Genomic DNA, 19338 nt, shown 5'->3' on the forward strand with positions numbered 1-19338 from the left:
AACAATCAAATCATACTCATAGATAAATCAAATAGAAAAACACAGTTCTGACACATGCAATAACTTGTGAAATGTGGGTGTGTTGTTCTCAGAACTCCCTGCTGCCCCCGTCCCAGCGATCGCGCAACCAGACGGACAAGGAGGCGACAGGTCCGTTCAGTCGCCAGCACCTGCTGACCTTCCTGGAGAAGCAAGCCAAGACGGAGAAGGACTGGGAGCAGAACAAGTCCTACGTCAAGGAGAGCAAAGGTGGGATATATATATATATATATATATATACACCTTTCTTCCCATGCAATAGCCCAAAATAAGTGAGCAGAGTAAGTCCTATGTCAAGGAGAGTAAAGGTGGGATACCTTCCTTCTGCATGAGTCACACATACACGACGCACGGCCCGCGCATTGATCATTAATTAAAAATGGGAAATAAGATCAGTGCGTCATTGTGGGCCCAACTTTTGTCGCGGTTTATTCGATCGACAGTTATTGTGAAAATAACTATCTCGATCTGTGTCAAATGTCATGTTTTGGTCAAAAACGCAAATAACGATATAATAACCATGCAAACTCTGTGTGTGTGTGTGTGTGTGTGTGTGTGGTGTGTGTGTTTGTGGTGTGTTTGTGTGTGTGATGTGTGTGTCTGTGGTGTGTGTTTGTGTGTGTGTGGTGTGTGTGTGTGTGTGTGTGGTGTGTGTGTGTGTGTGGTGTGGTGTGTGTGTGTGTGTGTGTGTGTGTGTGTGTGTGTGTGTGGTGTGGTGTGTGTGTGTGTGTGTGTGGTGTGGTGTGTGTGTGTGTGTGTGTGGTGTGTGTGTGTGTGTGTGTGTGTGTGGTGTGTGTGTGTGTGTGTGTGGTGTGGTGTGTGTGTGTGTGTGTGTGTGTGTGTGTGTGTGGTGTGTGTGTGTGGTGTGTGTGTGTGTGTGTGTGTGTATGTGTGTGTGTGTGTGCAGGCAAGAAGTTTGTGGCCAAGGAACAGGAGAGGACGACGGTGAACGAAGATGACACGGCCATGGAGACAGAGTGGGACGAGATTCTCGTCTCAGCCTCAGAGGAGGAACTCGTCGACCTGGCAGGTAAACAACATTCTTAATCGGCAAGACGGGGTGGTGGGGGTGGGGGTGTAGAAGGGGAGTTGATTGGAATAACAGGGGGCGGGGGAAGAAAGGGATGGGGGGGGGGGGGGGGGGGGGGGGGGGGTGTGAGAGAGGAGGGAGGGGCGATTTCTGCCTATGTACGCAGAAATGTTTTTGTAAATAAAATAGAGATATTTGTTTGTTAAGTTCTTAATAACAGTATATTTTCTACTTATTTTTTGTTTTGTTTAAAAGACTTAGCTGTAAAGATATTCCTGACACTTCAATTCTTTAATAATAAAGTGTTTCTACTTTGATTGTTATTGCCTTCCCGTACATTACAAAGACCGGTTTATCTGTTTTCATCTAGTCAGTATTTGACGGGATGATTTCTCCAAGGCCCACAGTCTCCCTATGGGTGTGTGTGTAAAGCCTGCCTTTAATTTAAAACAAGTCGCGTAAGGCAAAATTACTACATTTAGTCAAGCTGTGGAACTCACAGAATGAAACTGAACGTAGTCCGCCGCTAGTGCAAAAGGCAGTGAAAGTGACGAGCCTGTTTGGCGCGGTAGCGATTGCGCTGTGCTTTACTGTACCTCTCTTCGTTTTAACTTTCTGAGCGTGTTTTTAATCCAAACATATCATATCTATATGTTTTTGGAATCAGGAACCGACAAGGAATAAGATGAAATAGTTTTTAAAACGATTTCGGAAATTTAATTTTGATCATAATTTTTATATTTTTAATTTTCAGAGCTTGTTTTTAATCCAAATATAACATATGTGTATGTTTTTGGAATCAGAAAATGACGAAGAATAAGATGAAATTGTTTTTGGATCGTTTAATAAAAAAATAATTTTAATTACAAGTTTCTGACCAAACTCACTCATTAATCTTTAACACTTTCGCGACGGGACACTGATAAATCAGTACCAGCGCTGACACGCCCATGGACGGGAAGCGCATTTTTCAGTACCAGCCATAGAGGGTACACGACTCGTGATTGCTTCCCGGTTTTTGAAGCTTGCAAATAAATTGAGTTGTTTCCCTTGATACACTTGGCGTCCCCTTCTGCCATTTGCAAATCCGCCTGATTTGTGTGCGTTTTTGAGGAAAAAAAATGAATCAAAGGCGAGCCTTGTCTCGGGAGGAGATTCTCCGGATGTTGGACCTAGAGGATCCCGTAGAGCATGATTCGGACTTATCGTTTTCGCCTCACGAAAGCGATACAAGCAGTGAAAGTGAGGAAGAAACAGTCCCGTTGTTGCTAGTACGAGTCGGCAAACTACACGTGGTTGGCGGTGATACTGCTAGACGAACATGTATCTCGGAATCGTGCAGGAGCTATGGGGGCGTGGCAGCACTAATAACAATGGATGGCTGGAGCCTTCAAATCCTTTTGGAATTGTTCATGGGTGTACAGTTGGTACTTTGTTGTGAAAATGTGACTTATATTCAATATGGATTACCTAGACATCATTTGGTGAGTGTTAGATCTACAGTTTTGTTTCATTTGAGTCAGGATGCTGTGAGTGAATGCGTGATTTGCTTGTTTTTTTCTTTGTACTGTCTCCTTATTTCTGTGTACAATGTTAACAATATTTCAGCTAATTCATAGGTTTTACACCTTGTTTGGTTATAACATTATTTATAATACTTTCTGTTAAAAAATAACTTTTAAAAAAAGCAGTAGAAAATAAAACACACACAAAAAAACGTTAAAAAACACAAATTATCCCCCTTTCACCCCCCTTTGCTAAAACAAATCGCGTGACAAACTTATAAATAGCACGACTGAACTGGGCATCCATTTTTGAATTAGTACACAAAATTTGGTGGTGATTGGACTTAATTCAAGCTTGCTAGACAGATTTCTTTACAGTTACTGATTTTTGGGAAGTTTCTTGGTGGCAAGCTTGGGCAGGCAGGACGTAAACGCCGTGGCAGTGCTAGTCACAATAGTGTTAAGCCACCAAGCTGAAATGCAATACCAAAGTCCGGCCTTCGTCGAAGATTGCTTGGCCAAAATTTCAATCAATTTGATTGAAAAATGAGGGTGTGACAGTGCCGCCTCAGCTTTTACAAAAAGCCGGATATGACGTCATCAAAGGTATTTATCGAAAAAAAGAAAAAAACGTCCGGGGATATCATACCCAGGAACTCTCATGTCAAATTTCATAAAGATCGGCCCAGTAGTTTAGTCTGAATCGCTCTACACACACACACACACACACACACAAACACACACACATACAATACGACCCTCGTCTCGATTCCCCCCTCTATGTTAAAACATTTAGTCAAAACTTGACTAAATGTAAAAATCACCCTACCGAACACATTTTGACAAGCTGGACATGCATTCAAATTCTTACCAGTGTGTAACTTCTGCTGTTGCTGTTAGTTCTTTGAGAACTACATTCAAAGGCGTCATTTTCAATATTCGGAAAAAAGTTTAAAGTTTTCTGGGTCTACCTTTTTTTGTTAAAGCTAATTGTAGGGAATTGCTGCCAAATGATATTTTTTTCCATTACGGTTGTTCCATTATGATTGTTCCATTACGATTGTTCCATTACGATTGTTCCATTACGATTGTTATATCCATTCCTGACTATGCAGAACTGCCTACTGCTACGCTGAAAATCCTACGATTTAAGAGCAAGAATTGCTACGCCAAGCTAAAGATTGCTATGCTTAAACAAATAATCCCAAGCATGCAACAGTTCCCTCTTTTTTGTGGGTCCTGGTACTCTTTTCTGCTTCCCACTCCGTGGAGCGGTCACACAATGGGTCTGAAGTTGACTTAACACATGGTCTACACTAAACAGTGGCGCTGCAGATACTCTCTAATGGGCATTTTCATGTTCCTGCAATCTCATGGAACTTGATTACAAATGTGTATTCTTGAGCAAGATGGCATACATCAGGATGTGGGAATAGATATTAACAAATGCTACACTTGAACACCATTTGCTGCTCTGAAAAGTCCACAAATTGTAAATTGCTACATTTGAGGCTGGACAAGAGTTGGTAGGTCTGACTATGGGATTGTTTCTAGCTTGGTACCATACACATTGTGCAATAAAACAGTTGATGAAAGTGATGCGTGAAATGGCGCTTGTTTCTCTCTCTGTCTTTCAGCTGTGCTTGGCTTCCACAGTATGCTGACACAGACACAGTACTACGCTTCTCTCCGGGATGAAACCGTTCACGAGGGTGGCTTCACAGGTAACACTGCTGTCTGTCTGTGTCTGTCTGTCTGTCTGTGTATGTCTGTCTGTCTGTGTGTTTTTGTCACTGTTTTTGAGTCTGTATTTGTCTTGATGTCTGTCTCCCTATCTCTCTCATTTTCCCTATCTGTCTCAGAATTATCTATTTTCCTCTGTATGTCCCTGTCTTTGCTCTCTTTCTTTCTCTCCCTTTGTCTCTGTCTCTGTCTCTGTCTCTCTCTTCCCCACCCTCTCTCTCTCTCCCCCCTCTCTCCCTTTGTCTCTGTCTCTGTCTCTCTCTTCCCCACCCTCTCTCTCTCTCCCCCCTCTCTCTCTCTCTCTGTCTGCTGCCTGGTGTTATTTTGCTATGTATTGCATCCTAAAACAGGGCATTGCATTGCACCGTCTTGAGTGGTATAATCTTGTGCATCCTGCATTGTGTAGCTTTTGTGGCTCACAAGCTTGTGTAAACTCCTCCCCTGTGGAAGACTCAAGCTGTGTAAACTCCTCCCCTATGGAAGACTCAAGCTGTGTAAACTCCTCCCCTGTGGAAGATTCCCTCCTTTTAAGACCTGATTTGCTCAGATTTGTGTCGGTCTTAAAGGGGTTGTTCCACTGTGTGGTGTCACACGGTGTGGGGGACCGACGTGTCTTATGTTACGTGGCATCATGATTGTCTACAGGCGCGGCCAAGGCCCAGGAGCTGAAGCTGGTGCCCGACGAGGCGCCCAACACCACCGACATTGAGGAGAGCATCAAGCAGCTCAAGGCCAACGACCCCAAGGTCAAGGTCCTCAACCTCAACAACCTCAAGGTCAGTCAGGGTCATTGTCGGGGCTCAACTGTACATAGCTAGTGGTGCACATTTATGGTCAAACGCATGATAGTGTACACAACAAAACAGATAAAACATTCAAGTGAGCAAAGAATAGAGCAGCAAAGTAAGCCACACACAAAAGCCCCCCCCCCTCCCCTCCCCAATACCCCCCCCCCCAAAAAAAAAAACCAAAAAACCCAACCCCAACAACAACAACACTCAAACCAGCAACAACCTGTACTGATGACAATTGATAGTGTGTGTGTGTTGTGTGGCATGCATTGCATGTGGGTGTGTGTCTGTGTTGCGCGTACGCACATGCATGCCTTGTGTGTGTGTGTGTATGAAAGAGGAATAAGCTGCAAATGACATGGGTGAAACATTGAGTTTAAAGTGCAAACCTTGCTGTGTGTGTGGACAGTCTTGCCGTGTGTGTGGACAGTCTTGCCGTGTGTGTGGACAGTCTTGCTGTTTGTGTGGACAGTCTTGTTGTGTGTGTGGACAGTCTTGTGTGTGTGGACAGTCTTGTTGTGTGTGTGGACAGTCTTGCTGTGTGTGTGGACAGTCTTGCTGTGTGTGTGGACAGTCTTGCTGTGTGTGTGGACAGTCTTGCTGTGTGTGTGGACAGTCTTGTTGTGTGTGTGCAGAACGTGTCGATCGACAAGCTGTGTGAGGTGTGTGAAGCGCTGAAGGACAACACGTCGTGCATCCACTTCCACCTGGCCGGCGTTGCCGCTAGCGACCGGGTAGGCAAGGTGAGTGTACACTGCTTGGTGTCTTCTTGTCTACACACCTGTCTACACACCTGTCACAGTAGGACACAGTGCTCAGTCTTGTTCCCACAACAAGATCAGTTGGACCTGGATTGAAAATATGTTCACATGTTTGTGCAAACAAAATTGTCCAACAAAAAAAGTTCTGCCAGAAGACTACTTGCATGTCAACACTATTGGACGGTTGGTCAGAACAATGCACCCCATATGGACAATATCCCAATTAGCCCCATATGAGGCCGGGAAAATAGCTGAGTTGTTAGATCGCTGGCTTTGTAACTTGCACATCAAAACACAGTGAGTGTAAAACTGGTAACAAACAGGAAGCCATGTGGTATTCTGTTTATCCTGTCTATTGCTCCAAACATCCCTCAGTGGAAGTGCCCAGATTGGAGAAGCTTACCAGTGTTTCTCATAGCTGGTTGTGTCTTATTTTGTATTTAATTTCTTTTGCTTGCTCTGTTGATTCCCACTACTTCTCAGCACTTCACTTCTTACATCTGAGGTCGCAGGTTCCATTTCGGGTTGGGACGGACACGGGTCAACTTTATGTGCAGACCTAGAGATGGAAGCCATGTCCCACCCCCGTGTCACCACTGTGTCATGTAAAAGACCTCGGTCATTCTGCCATCAGTGCAGGTGGCTGAATACACCTAAACACGCAGACACCTGGGTAGCGCGACTCCGTTGCTGCTAGCTTTCCACTGGGAGGAAGCGACCCGAATTTCCAAGCAATGGGACAATAAAGTCATGAAAATGAAAATGAAATGTAGCGAGCGGTAGCTGAGGTGGTAGACCACGGGACTTGTCATGTAGGTCATGGGTTAATATCCAGGCCGGGGCAGACACAGGTCAACTTTATGTGCAGACTCAGAGGCGGTATCCATGTCCCACCCCAATGTCACCACAAAAATGGCAGGGGCTGTTTACACCTAAACAAGCCTGCGAAGCGCGACTCTTGTTGTTGCCGCTAGCTTTCATCTGGGAGGAAGCAACCTAAATTTCCCAGGAAAAAAAAGAAGAGAATACTACATGGCTTCCTATGTGATACAGTACCAATTTTACACTCGTTGTGTTTTCAAATATTGAACTGCGAGCGAAAACGAGCTATTCAATATTTCAAAACACAAGTGTAAAACTGGTATCAAACAGGAAGCCATGTAGTATTCTGTTTATCCTACATACTGTGCTTGCGTGTCTTTGGCTCCAAACGTCCCTCAGTGGAAGCGCCCAGATTGGAGAAGCTTCAAAATGGAACCTGGATCTCTCCGAAAGCCTCGTGTTATCTTTGATGTCAGACCAAAACGACGTCACTCTAGAAAGCACATCGTGACGTGTGCGTTCTTAAAATTCTTCCAAGTGTTCAAAGAATGACGTTTGTCTCGTGACTCTGGGCTTGATGGATTGGAATCAAGAATGTGAAGCAAAAAACAAAAGGCGATAACATGGCTAACAATTATTCGCCTATTTTTTCCCTGCCAGACACGGCCTCTTCACATGCACTGTGGAGTGAACGAAATTGTTATGACATGAGTGGTATGTTACACGTATGTGGGATACACACCTGTATGAGTCAGTCCGAATGAGATATGTGATGAAGTGTGATTGTTACAGACGCTGGCCGAGGCGCTAGCGGTCAACAAGACGCTGAAGACGGTCAACGTGGAGTCCAACTTTCTCAGCCCGGAGATCATCCTGGAGCTGGTCAAAGCCGTCAATGTCAACCAGTCCGTCATCGAGCTGAGAGTGTCCAACCAGGTGGGTTGTGTGTGTGTGCGGGGGGGTTGTGTGTGTGTGTGTGTGTGGGGAGAGGGTTGTGTGTGGTGTGTGTGTGAGGGGGGTTTGTGTGTGTGGGGGTTGTGTGTGTGTGGGGGGTTGTGTGTGTGTGGAGGGGGGTGGTGTGTGTGTGAGGGGGGTTTGTGTGTGTGGGGGTTGTGTGTGTGTGGGGGGTTGTGTGTGTGGAGGGGGGTTGAGTGTGGTGTGTGTGTGGGGGGGTGTGTGGAGGGGGGGTGGTGTGTGTGGGTTTGTGTGTGTGGGTTTGTGTGTGTGTGGAGGGGGGGTTGTGTGGTGTGTGTGTGTGTGTGGGGGGATGTGTGTGTGTGTGGGGTTGTGTGTGTGTGGGGTTGTGTGTGGGGGGTTGTGTGTGTGGAGGGGGGGTTGTGTGGGTTGTGTATGTATGTATACTACAGTGTAGTGTAGTAAAGTGAGAATGAGTGTGTTGACAAGAGATTGTGTGTGTCAGAAGAAGTAAGTAGATTGTGAGGGAAAAGGGAAATGTACGTTGCACATTGTTGTGGCACAGAAACCGGAGGTACTGGGAAACAAGGTGGAGATGGCGATCTCCAAGCTGCTGCAGGAAAACAAGACGCTGCTTCGCTTCGGCGTCACCTTCGAGTACGCTGACGCCAGGATACGGACCAACGAACGCTTGAAGCAGAACTTTGACGACCGTGAGTACACTGGCCTTGGATAGGATACAGGGAGAGAGGGAGCGAGAAGGGGGGGGAGGGAGGGAGGGAGGGGGAGAGAGAGAGAGAGAGGGGGAGAGGGAGGGACAGAGAGAGGGAAAGAGGGAGAGAGAGAGGGGAAGACAGAGAGAGGGAGAGACAGAGAGAGGGAGAGAGAGGGAGGAGAGAGAGAGAGACAGAGGGGGAGAGGGAGGGAGAGGGAGAGACAGAGAGAGTGGGGGAGAGACAGAGAATGAGATGGAGACAGAGAGAGAGAGATGGAGAGAGAGAGAGAGACAAAGACGGAGAGAGACAGACAGACAGACATGTGGACAGATAGGCAGATAGAGCAGATTATGTTTACACTTAGAAGTGTAAAGGTGGTGTGGGGGGGGGGGGGGGGGTCGTATGAGAGGAGATGGACGGATTAAGGAGCATTTGTGATTAACTTTTCCACAGACTTTCTGTTGTGCTTTCACGGTTGAGGTGAGCAGTTTGACATAAGGTTGAAGGTATTATGGGACCTACTGACGTCAAGCATTGGTTAGAAACAACACAGTTAGGAGAGGAGGTACACAATAGCCTAGTATTCTGGGTTTTATCTTGGCCATGTATAATACATACATACATGTGCATATATTTACATATCATTAGCATACATAATGTTCTTTTGTTGTTTGCTTCCTTTCAGTACGCAAGAAGCGGGTGGGCAAGTAAATGCACTGGGCAGCTTCATCCACTGAGCCCCACTCACCCTGACACCTCTCATTTCGTGTCCTCCGCCATCAGGAGAAGCAGGGCAGCCACCTCCAGGCTCTAGCCGCCTTTGCGCTTCGTAGTTTTGTCCAAAGTGTTCTTACCTTTGTGCCACACACCTTCGCAAGAATGGAGCCACACACCCCACTCCACTTTTCCTGGTGCCCCTCCCAGTGACGTGATCTAGATATACAAATGTGTGCACAGCAGTATAGTGTGAACGTGTATTTATTTTGCCTGCATGGATTGTGTCGTGTAGAACGCGACAGTGCAGATGACATATTGAGGTCCATTTTGTTCAATGCCAGGCCTGGGAATTATGATTGATGCAAAACAAAATGTACATGATGGTGGGTCAAATGTGACGGGATGACGCAGTAGTCCCCCTTGTTACAGGCAGCTGCCCTGCTTTGACAGAGTTGTCTCCCTGCCAAAGCATAAGCTATTTATAGTAGCTCTTAGGTTTCTGGTATGTCGTTAGACAGCACACCCGTGAGATGTGGAGTAGCTGTGTGATGGGGTCTGACTGCTGTGGTCACCGTGTATGTTATTGGGAACCTTAGCGTACCCATAGCAATGTTTGAAGTGTTATTAATTTAGCTCTAAAATCTCAATCCTGTTTGACTGGCTTTGCCTCCAAAGGGGATTCTTGTGTTAGGGACACCTGTTTACACCAAGACAGAGAGAGAAAACACTCACTGGCGAGTCCCAGACAGATATGCGTAATAGCGTGTGTTTTTTTAAATTTTTTTGTAAGTTCCTGGGTCTGTGTGTTTCCTGGTGCTGTTTATGAGGTTCATGTCAAAGGTTTGGTCCCTCCCAAGTTAACCACACACCAGTCCCCCGTTTCTCTCAGGCAAGAAATGCTTGCGGCTATAGCCTCTCACTATGCCAGACAAGACAGCCAGAGATAGCCTCTCACTATGCCAGACAAGACAGCCAGAGATAGCCTCTCACTATGCCAGACAAGACAGCCAGAGATAGCCTCTCACTATGCCAGACAAGACAGCCAGAGATAGGCTCTCACTATGCCAGACAAGACAGCCAGAGTGTCATAGCTGCCAACCCTCCCGGGGGAATCTCCTGGATTTTACAACTTCTCCCAGCTCATATTCAAGACTAATTAAACGGTCTCCCCTGGCTCCTGGATTTTGACTTCAAAAGGTTGGCAGCTATGCAGAGTGTATATGAAACAGTTCTTTGATTCGAGATTTGATGAACGGGGCGAGAAATTAGTGGTTTTGGTGGAATTCTTGCCGCAAGGAACGCTAGGATTTGGTGACATTGTGTATCCCTCCCGCCAGTAGGAACGTGCTGCTTGTTTCACTGTGCTTTGGAAAACGCCAAGCTCCCCTATCCATGTTGAACTTTTAATGCAATGCCTGCGTAAACATTTTGAAGTTATAATGCTATGCCTGTGTAACCATTTTGAAGTTTTAGTGTCATGCTCCCAGAACCATACTGAAGTTTGAATGTTACGCTTTTGTAACATTGTGTGAGTGAAGTGTAAATAGTGATCTGTTTAGGTATGATGACATACTGTGTGTATGGATATTGCATGTTACTTTTTTACTGCTACGTGTATGTCATGACTGGTTGAAGCAAAGCAACTGCATTATTTCGTTTAGCACCTGTGACTGCCTGTACCTACCTGTAGTTTGCACCTGTACAAAGCTGATGCACCTGGATACACAGCCCACTGTACTAGTATGTGTATTTATTTTGTTTCCATGAGTTAACCTGGTGTATAGAAACTGCTTTTTTTATCCTCTGTTATCAGTATATATTACTGTTGCAGAGAAGTCGATGCATTTGGCTGTTGAATGAACTTGAGTCTCATCTCTGTATGCATGTTTTTGACTCACATGCGAAGCAAAAGTGAGTCTATGTACTCACCCGAGTCGTCCGTCCGTCCGTCCGTCCGGAAAACTTTAACGTTGGATATTTCTTGGACACTATTCAGTCTATCAGTACCAAATTTGGCAAGATGGTGTATGATGACAAGGCCCCAAAAAACATACATAGCATCTTGACCTTGCTTCAAGGTCAAGGTCGCAGGGGCCATAAATGTTGCCTAAAAAACAGCTATTTTTCACATTTTTCACATTTTCTCTGAAGTTTTTGAGATTCAATACCTCACCTATTTATGATATATAGGGCAAAGTAAGCCCCATCTTTTGATACCAGTTTGGTTTACCTTGCTTCAAGGTCAAGGTCACAGGAGCTCTTCAAAGTTGGATTGTATACATATTTTGAAGTGACCTTGACTCTGAACTATGGAAGATAACTGTTTCAAACTTAAAAATTATGTGGGGCACATGTTATGCTTTCATCATGAGACACATTTGGTCACATATGATCATGGTCAAGGTCACTTTGACCCTTATGAAATGTGACCAAAATAAGGTAGTGGACCACTAAAAGTGACCATATCTCATGGTAGAAAGAGCCAATAAGCACCATTGTACTTCCTATGTCTTGAATTAACAGCTTTGTGTTGCATGACCTTGGATGACCTTGACCTTGGGTCAAGGTCACATGTATTTTGGTAGGAAAAATGTATAAAGCAGTTCTTAGTGTATGATATCATTGCTGTCAAGGTCAAGCATGTGAGTCGTATGGGCTTTGCCCTTCTTGTTTACTTTGTGGATTTTCCTTTGAATAAAGGAAGCATTTTAGTCTTTACAATATAATTATGTTTTAATCTAGAAAAATAGAATTTTGTGTTAAACAAGTGAAACAAAATGATTCCTTTTTTTAGGCACATGCAGTGTACAACTCCACTGATTAGAGCATAGACCATTTATCCTGGACCGCCAACTAGCTCTCTCTCCGCTCTTTCTCTCTATTACGAGGTAGCGGCCCCTCGCATTTAGGAACGAAGGGAGGTACAGAAAAGCGTGCTATCCTTCTCAGCGCAACTACTACCCCGCTCTTCTTGGCCTTTCAGAAATCAGGGGGATGTCATATCTGGTGTCGATTGTAAATATGGACGAAGTTGCCGAGGTAAGTTCTGAAAATGCTAAAATAAACTCAGCTAAAGTGCATATGGAACATGTTTTTCGATGAGTTTTGTTAAGTTTAGTTTGGAGTTTTGGAAAATCCAGTTCATTGTCACCTCCCATTGTCACAAATAACTGGAGCGTGCTTTCTTTTCACTGTCTTTCAAACCGGACGCTAAGCGCCCCTGTGAAAGTCGAGCGTCGTAACCTCGAAGGGTCACGTGACGAGTTGGCGGTCCAGGCTATTTGGTCTATGATTAGAGGTAGCAGTTAGCGTTCGACTTCATGCCCTCTGTGTTTCATCTCTCTCCTTCATTAGCTATCGGTGAATGTCACACGCTTTCCTTCTTTGCCACTACTAAAGCAAACGTGTGCAAGATTGTATGTTACACGCTTTTGAGCGTGTGCAAGAACGGATTCAAACTCGAAATCGTCCCTCCAAAAACCCCAAAATGCACACACGACTTTTATTTCTCCTGCTGTTATCGTTTCTTCTCTTTACAAATTCTTCAACGCTCAGAATACTGAAAACGGCATCCCAGACGACAGTACTGTTTCCATACGCGAATTTAGCTGCCCTTGGAAAGTGGCTCGCTCAGGAGGCCTGTTAGTCTGACATTATAAGGACAGAGTTATGAACATAGATGACAAAGATCCCGGAAAGAACAAACATTTCGCGGATGCAGACACAGAAAGACGTCATGAAGATTGCGATGCTTCAAAAGATACAGACTGTGACGATGACTGTGACGTCATTCTCATAAACCGAGACGTCATTTATAGTTGTTCGGTCACTTTCGTCAAAAAGTAGATCTCTCCACAATGGCTGCTCCTGTGTTTAGGTTTATCAAGCGTGAGTACGCAAAACATATTTGTTCTCTCCTCTGTTGAAGCTGTGAGACATAATCGCCATTACGAGCTAGTCGTGTGACAGAGTTTTCTTGCACACTCGACTGCTGCTGTTTCACGCCGGCTAAAGCCGTCGTGAAACATCTACAGTCTCGTGTGCAAGAAAACTCTCTGTCACACGACTAGCTCGTAATAGCGGGTAATCATGCATGGGCAGAACGCCTGTAGAAAGAACAACGCTTTCACCTTATAACCACTTTCTGATTTTTATTTGTGCTTCCATTTTGTTTTTGTTGCATTAGTGCGAGTAGAATCGTCTTTCTTCTCTTTCACAATTAATAAGTAATAAATAAAGGTTTTCCTCTTGGTTTTAATTACTGTGTGTTTGTTCGTTTGTGTAATGGCGTGTTTGTGCAATTGTATGAGTGTTGAGATGCATGATATGTGTGGCTGTGTGCGCATGTATGGTATGAGAGAGAGAGAGAGTACAAGTCAGTAGGTATTAATACACTTAGCCTTACACTTAACACACACACATGCACACACACCGACACACACATTCACATACACACCGACACATGCACAGTTTTGATTTGTATTTCAATGCAACTTATTCACCATCAACACTAAAACATGAACGGCAGCCACACAAACTATTCAGCTTATTCTGCAACAGATTAATACAATCCTTTCATATCCAGGATAACAATCACACGTTGAAGTCATGGCTTGCAAAAGCTGTTTCACTCTCCCAACACTGACAATACCGAATGCACAGGGATTATATATCCACTTTTCATGTCGGAGTTTATACCTAACTCCTGATCAATTTACCTTGTTTTTTTCAACTTCTTGGCAAAATGCTTGTCTGGTCTTACTGCTCCAACAAGTTATAAACTGCAAACCCTGAATATGGCATGTCATGAAAAGCCCGTACAACAAATACCCTGTCATTTTTTCATCCTAAAGAAATGTAAAACTATCGGTTAATTTGACAAGCATTTTGATCGTTGCTCAACATTCACCAAACTAACACTGAAATTGAGCTGAAATGCCGGTATTTTTATAAAAAAATATGAAGATGTAAGTCGCTTGCTCATTTCAATGCTTGTTAATCTATTCTCTTAGGTGCCAGGAGACTGGTTCCGTAAAGCTCTGACTGTATTACACACGATGTACCAATTTAGAGAGCTTACTTCCCTTTGTTTATCAGATGTATTGTTTTCAGGCTTAGTCTCCGGGTCGTTCTGTCAGCAAGTAATACAAACTATCAGATGTATTGTTTTCAGGCTTGGTCTTCGGGTCGTTCTGTCAGCAAGTAATACAAACTATCAGATGTATTGTTTTCAGGTTTGGTCTTCGGGTCGTTCTGTCAGCAAGTAATACAAACTATCAGATGTATTGTTTTCAGGCTTGGTCTCCGGGTCGTTCTGTCAGCAAGTAATACAAACTATCAGTGGCACGAAAATCAGTACATTCCCACATCACTGAACACAAGTAATGAAGTATACACATTATGATCTGTGATGCATGTTGCCTTAGAATTCGCACAATCCCAAAACTAAAAGCAACACGAAAAATAAAAACATCCACACACAATCACCTCAGCACAGGCACTCGCCCCTAATCTAACACTAACCAGCACAGGCACTCGCCCCTAGTCCAACACTAACGCTAGACACAAGGAACAATGCTACATTTCTTGTTCCAAGTTTTTTCACCTGTACAAGTGTCTACGAAAGCTCAGTAAGTCTGTATCATACGCAAATCCTGCACAACAGATGAAAGCTCGATGTTTGAATGCAAGTCTGAATCATGCACAACAGATGAAAGCTCGATGTTTGAATGCAAGTCTGAATCCTGTGCAACAGATAAAAGCTCGATGTTTGAATGCAAGTCTGAATCATGCACAACAGATGAAAGCTCGATGTTTGAATGCAAGTCTGAATCATGCACAACAGATGAAAGCTCGATGTTTGAATGCAAGTCTGAATCATGCACAACAGATGAAAGCTCGATGTTTGAATGCAAGTCTGAATCATGCACAACAGATGAAAGCTCGATGTTTGAATGCAAGTCTGAATCATGCACAACAGATGAAAGCTCGATGTTTGAATGCAAGTCTGAATCATGCGCAATAGATAAAAGCTCGATGTTTGAATGCAAGTCTGAATCATGCACAACAGATGAAAGCTCGATGTTTGAATGCAAGTCTGAATCATGCACAACAGATGAAAGCTCGATGTTTGAATGCAAGTCTGAATCATGCACAACAGATGAAAGCTCGATGTTTGAATGCAAGTCTGAATCATGCACAACAGATGAAAGCTCGATGTTTGAATGCAAGTCTGAATCATGCACAACAGATGAAAGCTTGATGTTTGAATGCAAGTCTGAATCATGCACAACAGATGAAAGCTTGATGTTTGAATGCAAGTCTGAATCCTGTGCAACAGATAAAAGCTCGATGTTTGAATGCAAGTCTGAATCCTGTGCAACAGATAAAAGCTCGATGTTTGAATGCAAGTCTGAATCCTGTGCAACAGATAAAAGCTCGATGTTTGAATGCAAGTCTGAATCCTGTGCAACAGATAAAAGCTTGATGTTTGAATGCAAGTCTGAATCCTGTGCAACAGATAAAAGCTTGATGTTTGAATGCAAGTCTGAATCCTGTGCAACAGATAAAAGCTCGATGTTTGAATGCAAGTCTGAATCCTGTGCAACAGATAAAAGCTCGATGTTTGAATGCAAGTCTGAATCCTGTGCAACAGATAAAAGCTCGATGTTTGAATGCAAGTCTGAATCCTGTGCAACAGATAAAAGCTTGATGTTTGAATGCAAGTCTGAATCCTGTGCAACAGATGAAAGCTCGATGTTTGAATGCAAGTCTGAATCCTGTGCAACAGATAAAAGCTCGATGTTTGAATGCAAGTCTGAATCATGCACAACAGATGAAAGCTCGATGTTTGAATGCAAGTCTGAATCATGCACAACAGATGAAAGCTCGATGTTTACTCCTAACAAAAAAACAAAAAACAAAAATGCAAACAAGAAAAACTAAGACACAAATAAAATCATCAAAAACACACGCCACATCACGCCACATGATGCCACATCACACCACATCATGCCACATCACACCACATCACACCACATCACGCCACATCACACCACATCACGCCACATGACGCCCCATCACACCACATCACGCCACATCACACCACATCACACCACATCACGCCACATCACACCACATCACGCCACATGACGCCCCATCACGCCACATCATGCCACATGACGCCCCATCACGCCACATCACGCCACATGACGCCCCATCACGCCGCATCACGCCACATCACGCCACATCACGCCACATGACGCCACACGACGCCACATCACGCCACATCACGCCACATGAGTACAAACATAATGCCTTGTGAAAATGTCATAAAATGAGTTTGATTGTCGGCTATTGTTACAAATGAACACAATAGATAGCATACCATTACCCCAGCCCAGGTCATCAGAAAGAGAGAGAGAGAGAGAGAGAGAGAGAGAGAGAGAGAGAGAGAGAGAGAGAGAGAGAGAGAGAGAGAGAGAGAGAGAGAGAGCTTTCCTCAGAGAATAGCATAGACACACACTTTGGCTCTGGGCTAAAACAACCCTTTTTCTCTGCGAGAGTTTGGTGGTGTCACCTTCTTGTGCTTATCACAATAAATCCAATGATCAAACAAAAGTCAATTAAAACAATTGATATAAAACAAACACAGTTACAAAAACATTTACATGCAACAAAAATTTGCGTTAAAACCGGTATTCATAAAAATAATACATGTACTTCAAGTGTGACCTAAAATACTGCTGCATCTGCATGGGTAACGCCGGCAGAATCCAAAACTTTGGCTTAGTTACCAGCGGAACTGGGTCTTCTTTGAAAGCGGCAAACCGTAATAAATGTGACCTGGCTCCACCATGGAATGAGTCGCATGTCACCTTTGCCCAATTTTCATATTTTTACATTTTCTTTTAGTGTTTTTTTTTATGCTCACGCAAGCACAAGACCAAGTGCGCACGAAAAAGATCCTATAATCAATATCAGAGTTCGGTGGGTTATAGAAACACGAAAATACCCATCATGACTCCCCCGAAATCGGCGTATGCTGCCTGCATGGCGGGGTAAAAACGGTCATACAGATGTAACCAAGTGCCGTAACACTACGATCACCTCGGGAGGCGAAGTGCAATCAAACAGGATTGAAAATGTTAGGGCTAATTTCTTGGCCCTATAAAAACCCGAAGGTTTCCATGAACATACAGACAAACGGAAACCACCAGACCCCATCACAAACAGAATTCCACAATCCACCGGTGTTGACTTAAAGGCCAACAACTCGGGTGCAGAGTCTGCTGTGAAAGGAGCGGTAGCCTCCCCTGTCACACAAGTAAAAATCAAATCGTGCTAAAACATGAGTGAACGTGGGAGTTTCAGCCCATGAAGAAGAAGAAGAGATAAGACACAAATAATGTTCAGCAGAATATGTACTCCCACATTTTTCTTGATTTAATGTGAAAGAATACCAGCATACTGGAAACCCTGACATATTGCTATATAATATATGTTATAATATATGTTCTGTTCACTAAATTCACTGGTGTCCACCGTATGTTGTAGCATTATACGTGCACACAAACACAGTTCAAACAAGAAATTCCTCCGAGGTAGGAAAAACACCCCCGTCCTTACCATTCTCACTGCCACCAACTGAGAAGGTTATTTTCCTTTGACCATTAATATGTCCCTCTATAAGTCCTTGTAGAATCTTAATCCACCAATAACTCCCTAACCGTGTGTTTGACTGGTCCCAATTTTTGTAAGGACCGTGTCAGGAATGTATAGAACCTGTTCACCAAGTTTGGTGACGATCGGTCCGTTCATTCTTGAGATCTATATGCGAACACAAACACACAAACACACAAACAAACACATCGACCGAATCCTATACACACCCCTATACCGGGGGTGTAAATATCATTAACATGCACGGATAGAAGATACATGGCAATACCATATAGCAAGTAGATGAAAAGGAGAAAAACACTATGGCTTTTGAAGTTGAGCTTACCAAATTTCGTATGGTTTTTCATCTAAGAAAGACAGAAAATCTCATTTGTGCTCAGACTCTGCAGGAATAATTCCTACAATATAAAAAATGTCTGAGAGATCAAAAGGTACATCGTGTCAAAATACAAGACTAAATTCTACAATGTGAAACATTTTTTTGAGATCAGATTACACATTGCAGTCCGGACTGACGATCTAACAGCGAACGACAAGAAGAAGAAGATTACACACAGGGTGACTTGCAAACTTTCACCTGCTTTTCCCCGTCAGCTGCTTGGCTCAGAGTGTTGCCCACTCCGGACACACAGACCGGCCAACCCTTGTCAAGCCTAAAGTCCAGCAATTCACTTTTTTACAAAAATTAGATTTTGAGCGTAGTAAATGCCAATGGTGTTTTAGTGCAGCATTGTCTGAAATGTAAATCTCAAACACACTCTCCCACACATTTAACTTCAAAACAGGCAAACTCCAGTGAATTCTACTTCGCATCACATCTTCCAATCTCATTCCTGATCATCCGATCAATCAGTAGCTTATCTTAACCTCATCAATGTTCAATCTTATTCCTGATGATCCGATCAATCAGTAGCTTATCTTGACCTCATCAATGTTCAATCTCATTCCTGATCATCCGATCAATCAGTAGCTTATCTTGACCTCATCAATGTTCAATCTCATTCCTGATCATCCGATCAATCAGTAGCTTATCTTAACCTCATCAATGTTCAATGTATGACCCGATGCATCTTCAGGGTGGGACTCTCTTGTCATGAAAAAAGAGAAAAAACCCTTTTTTTAGGGGGGTTCGGATTTTTTTGAAATGGTACATTAAAATATGTGCAATCTGCTGGTGCATTCTGAAACTAAAATTCAACTCGTTTGGATCGGGTAAAAAAACCAACCACCCAACCAAACAAAAAAACCACTCTCACACAACCATGGTAACATTGTAATGGTGCATACTTACGTAATGAACCATGTATCCATAATCCAATACTGGCAACAGTATGATCCAAGTGACGCCCCAATGCATTGAAGCTCAAAATGACTATTAGTTATCAGGAGTTTTCAGTCAGCACAATTTAACTCTCAAGCCTCCAGTGTTCTGTTCCATCTTCACTTCTCTCCATATCATTCAGTCAACAAGTTATAGATACTGTGATGAAATGGGACGCGGAAAAATAGATTACTCCAGCGGAATTGGTAAGTTGTGTCGGCGGAAAAGTCCCACCCCTGTCATTAACTCTTCCATACATTCATGTTCTGGCTTTTTGAATGCTAGCCGTTCAAACA

General features: G+C 43.6%; 1 protein-coding gene across 1 annotated transcript in view; it reads left to right on the top strand.

Annotated features, from left to right (window-relative positions):
* The window catches only part of LOC138950180 (tropomodulin-like), a gene marked incomplete in the record, with an annotated part of 25535 nt that extends 16474 nt beyond the window's left edge, over positions 1-9061 (top strand). The window contains 7 exon segments of the mRNA XM_070321917.1: positions 952-1069; positions 4212-4298; positions 4963-5093; positions 5744-5851; positions 7484-7627; positions 8172-8319; positions 9008-9061. Coding sequence (XP_070178018.1) covers positions 952-1069; positions 4212-4298; positions 4963-5093; positions 5744-5851; positions 7484-7627; positions 8172-8319; positions 9008-9033 — 762 coding nt within the window.
* Between the last annotated feature and the right edge of the window lie 10277 nt (positions 9062-19338).

The sequence above is a fragment of the Littorina saxatilis genome, linkage group LG16, assembly GCF_037325665.1.
Source record: "Littorina saxatilis isolate snail1 linkage group LG16, US_GU_Lsax_2.0, whole genome shotgun sequence".
NCBI lineage: Eukaryota > Metazoa > Mollusca > Gastropoda > Littorinimorpha > Littorinidae > Littorina > Littorina saxatilis.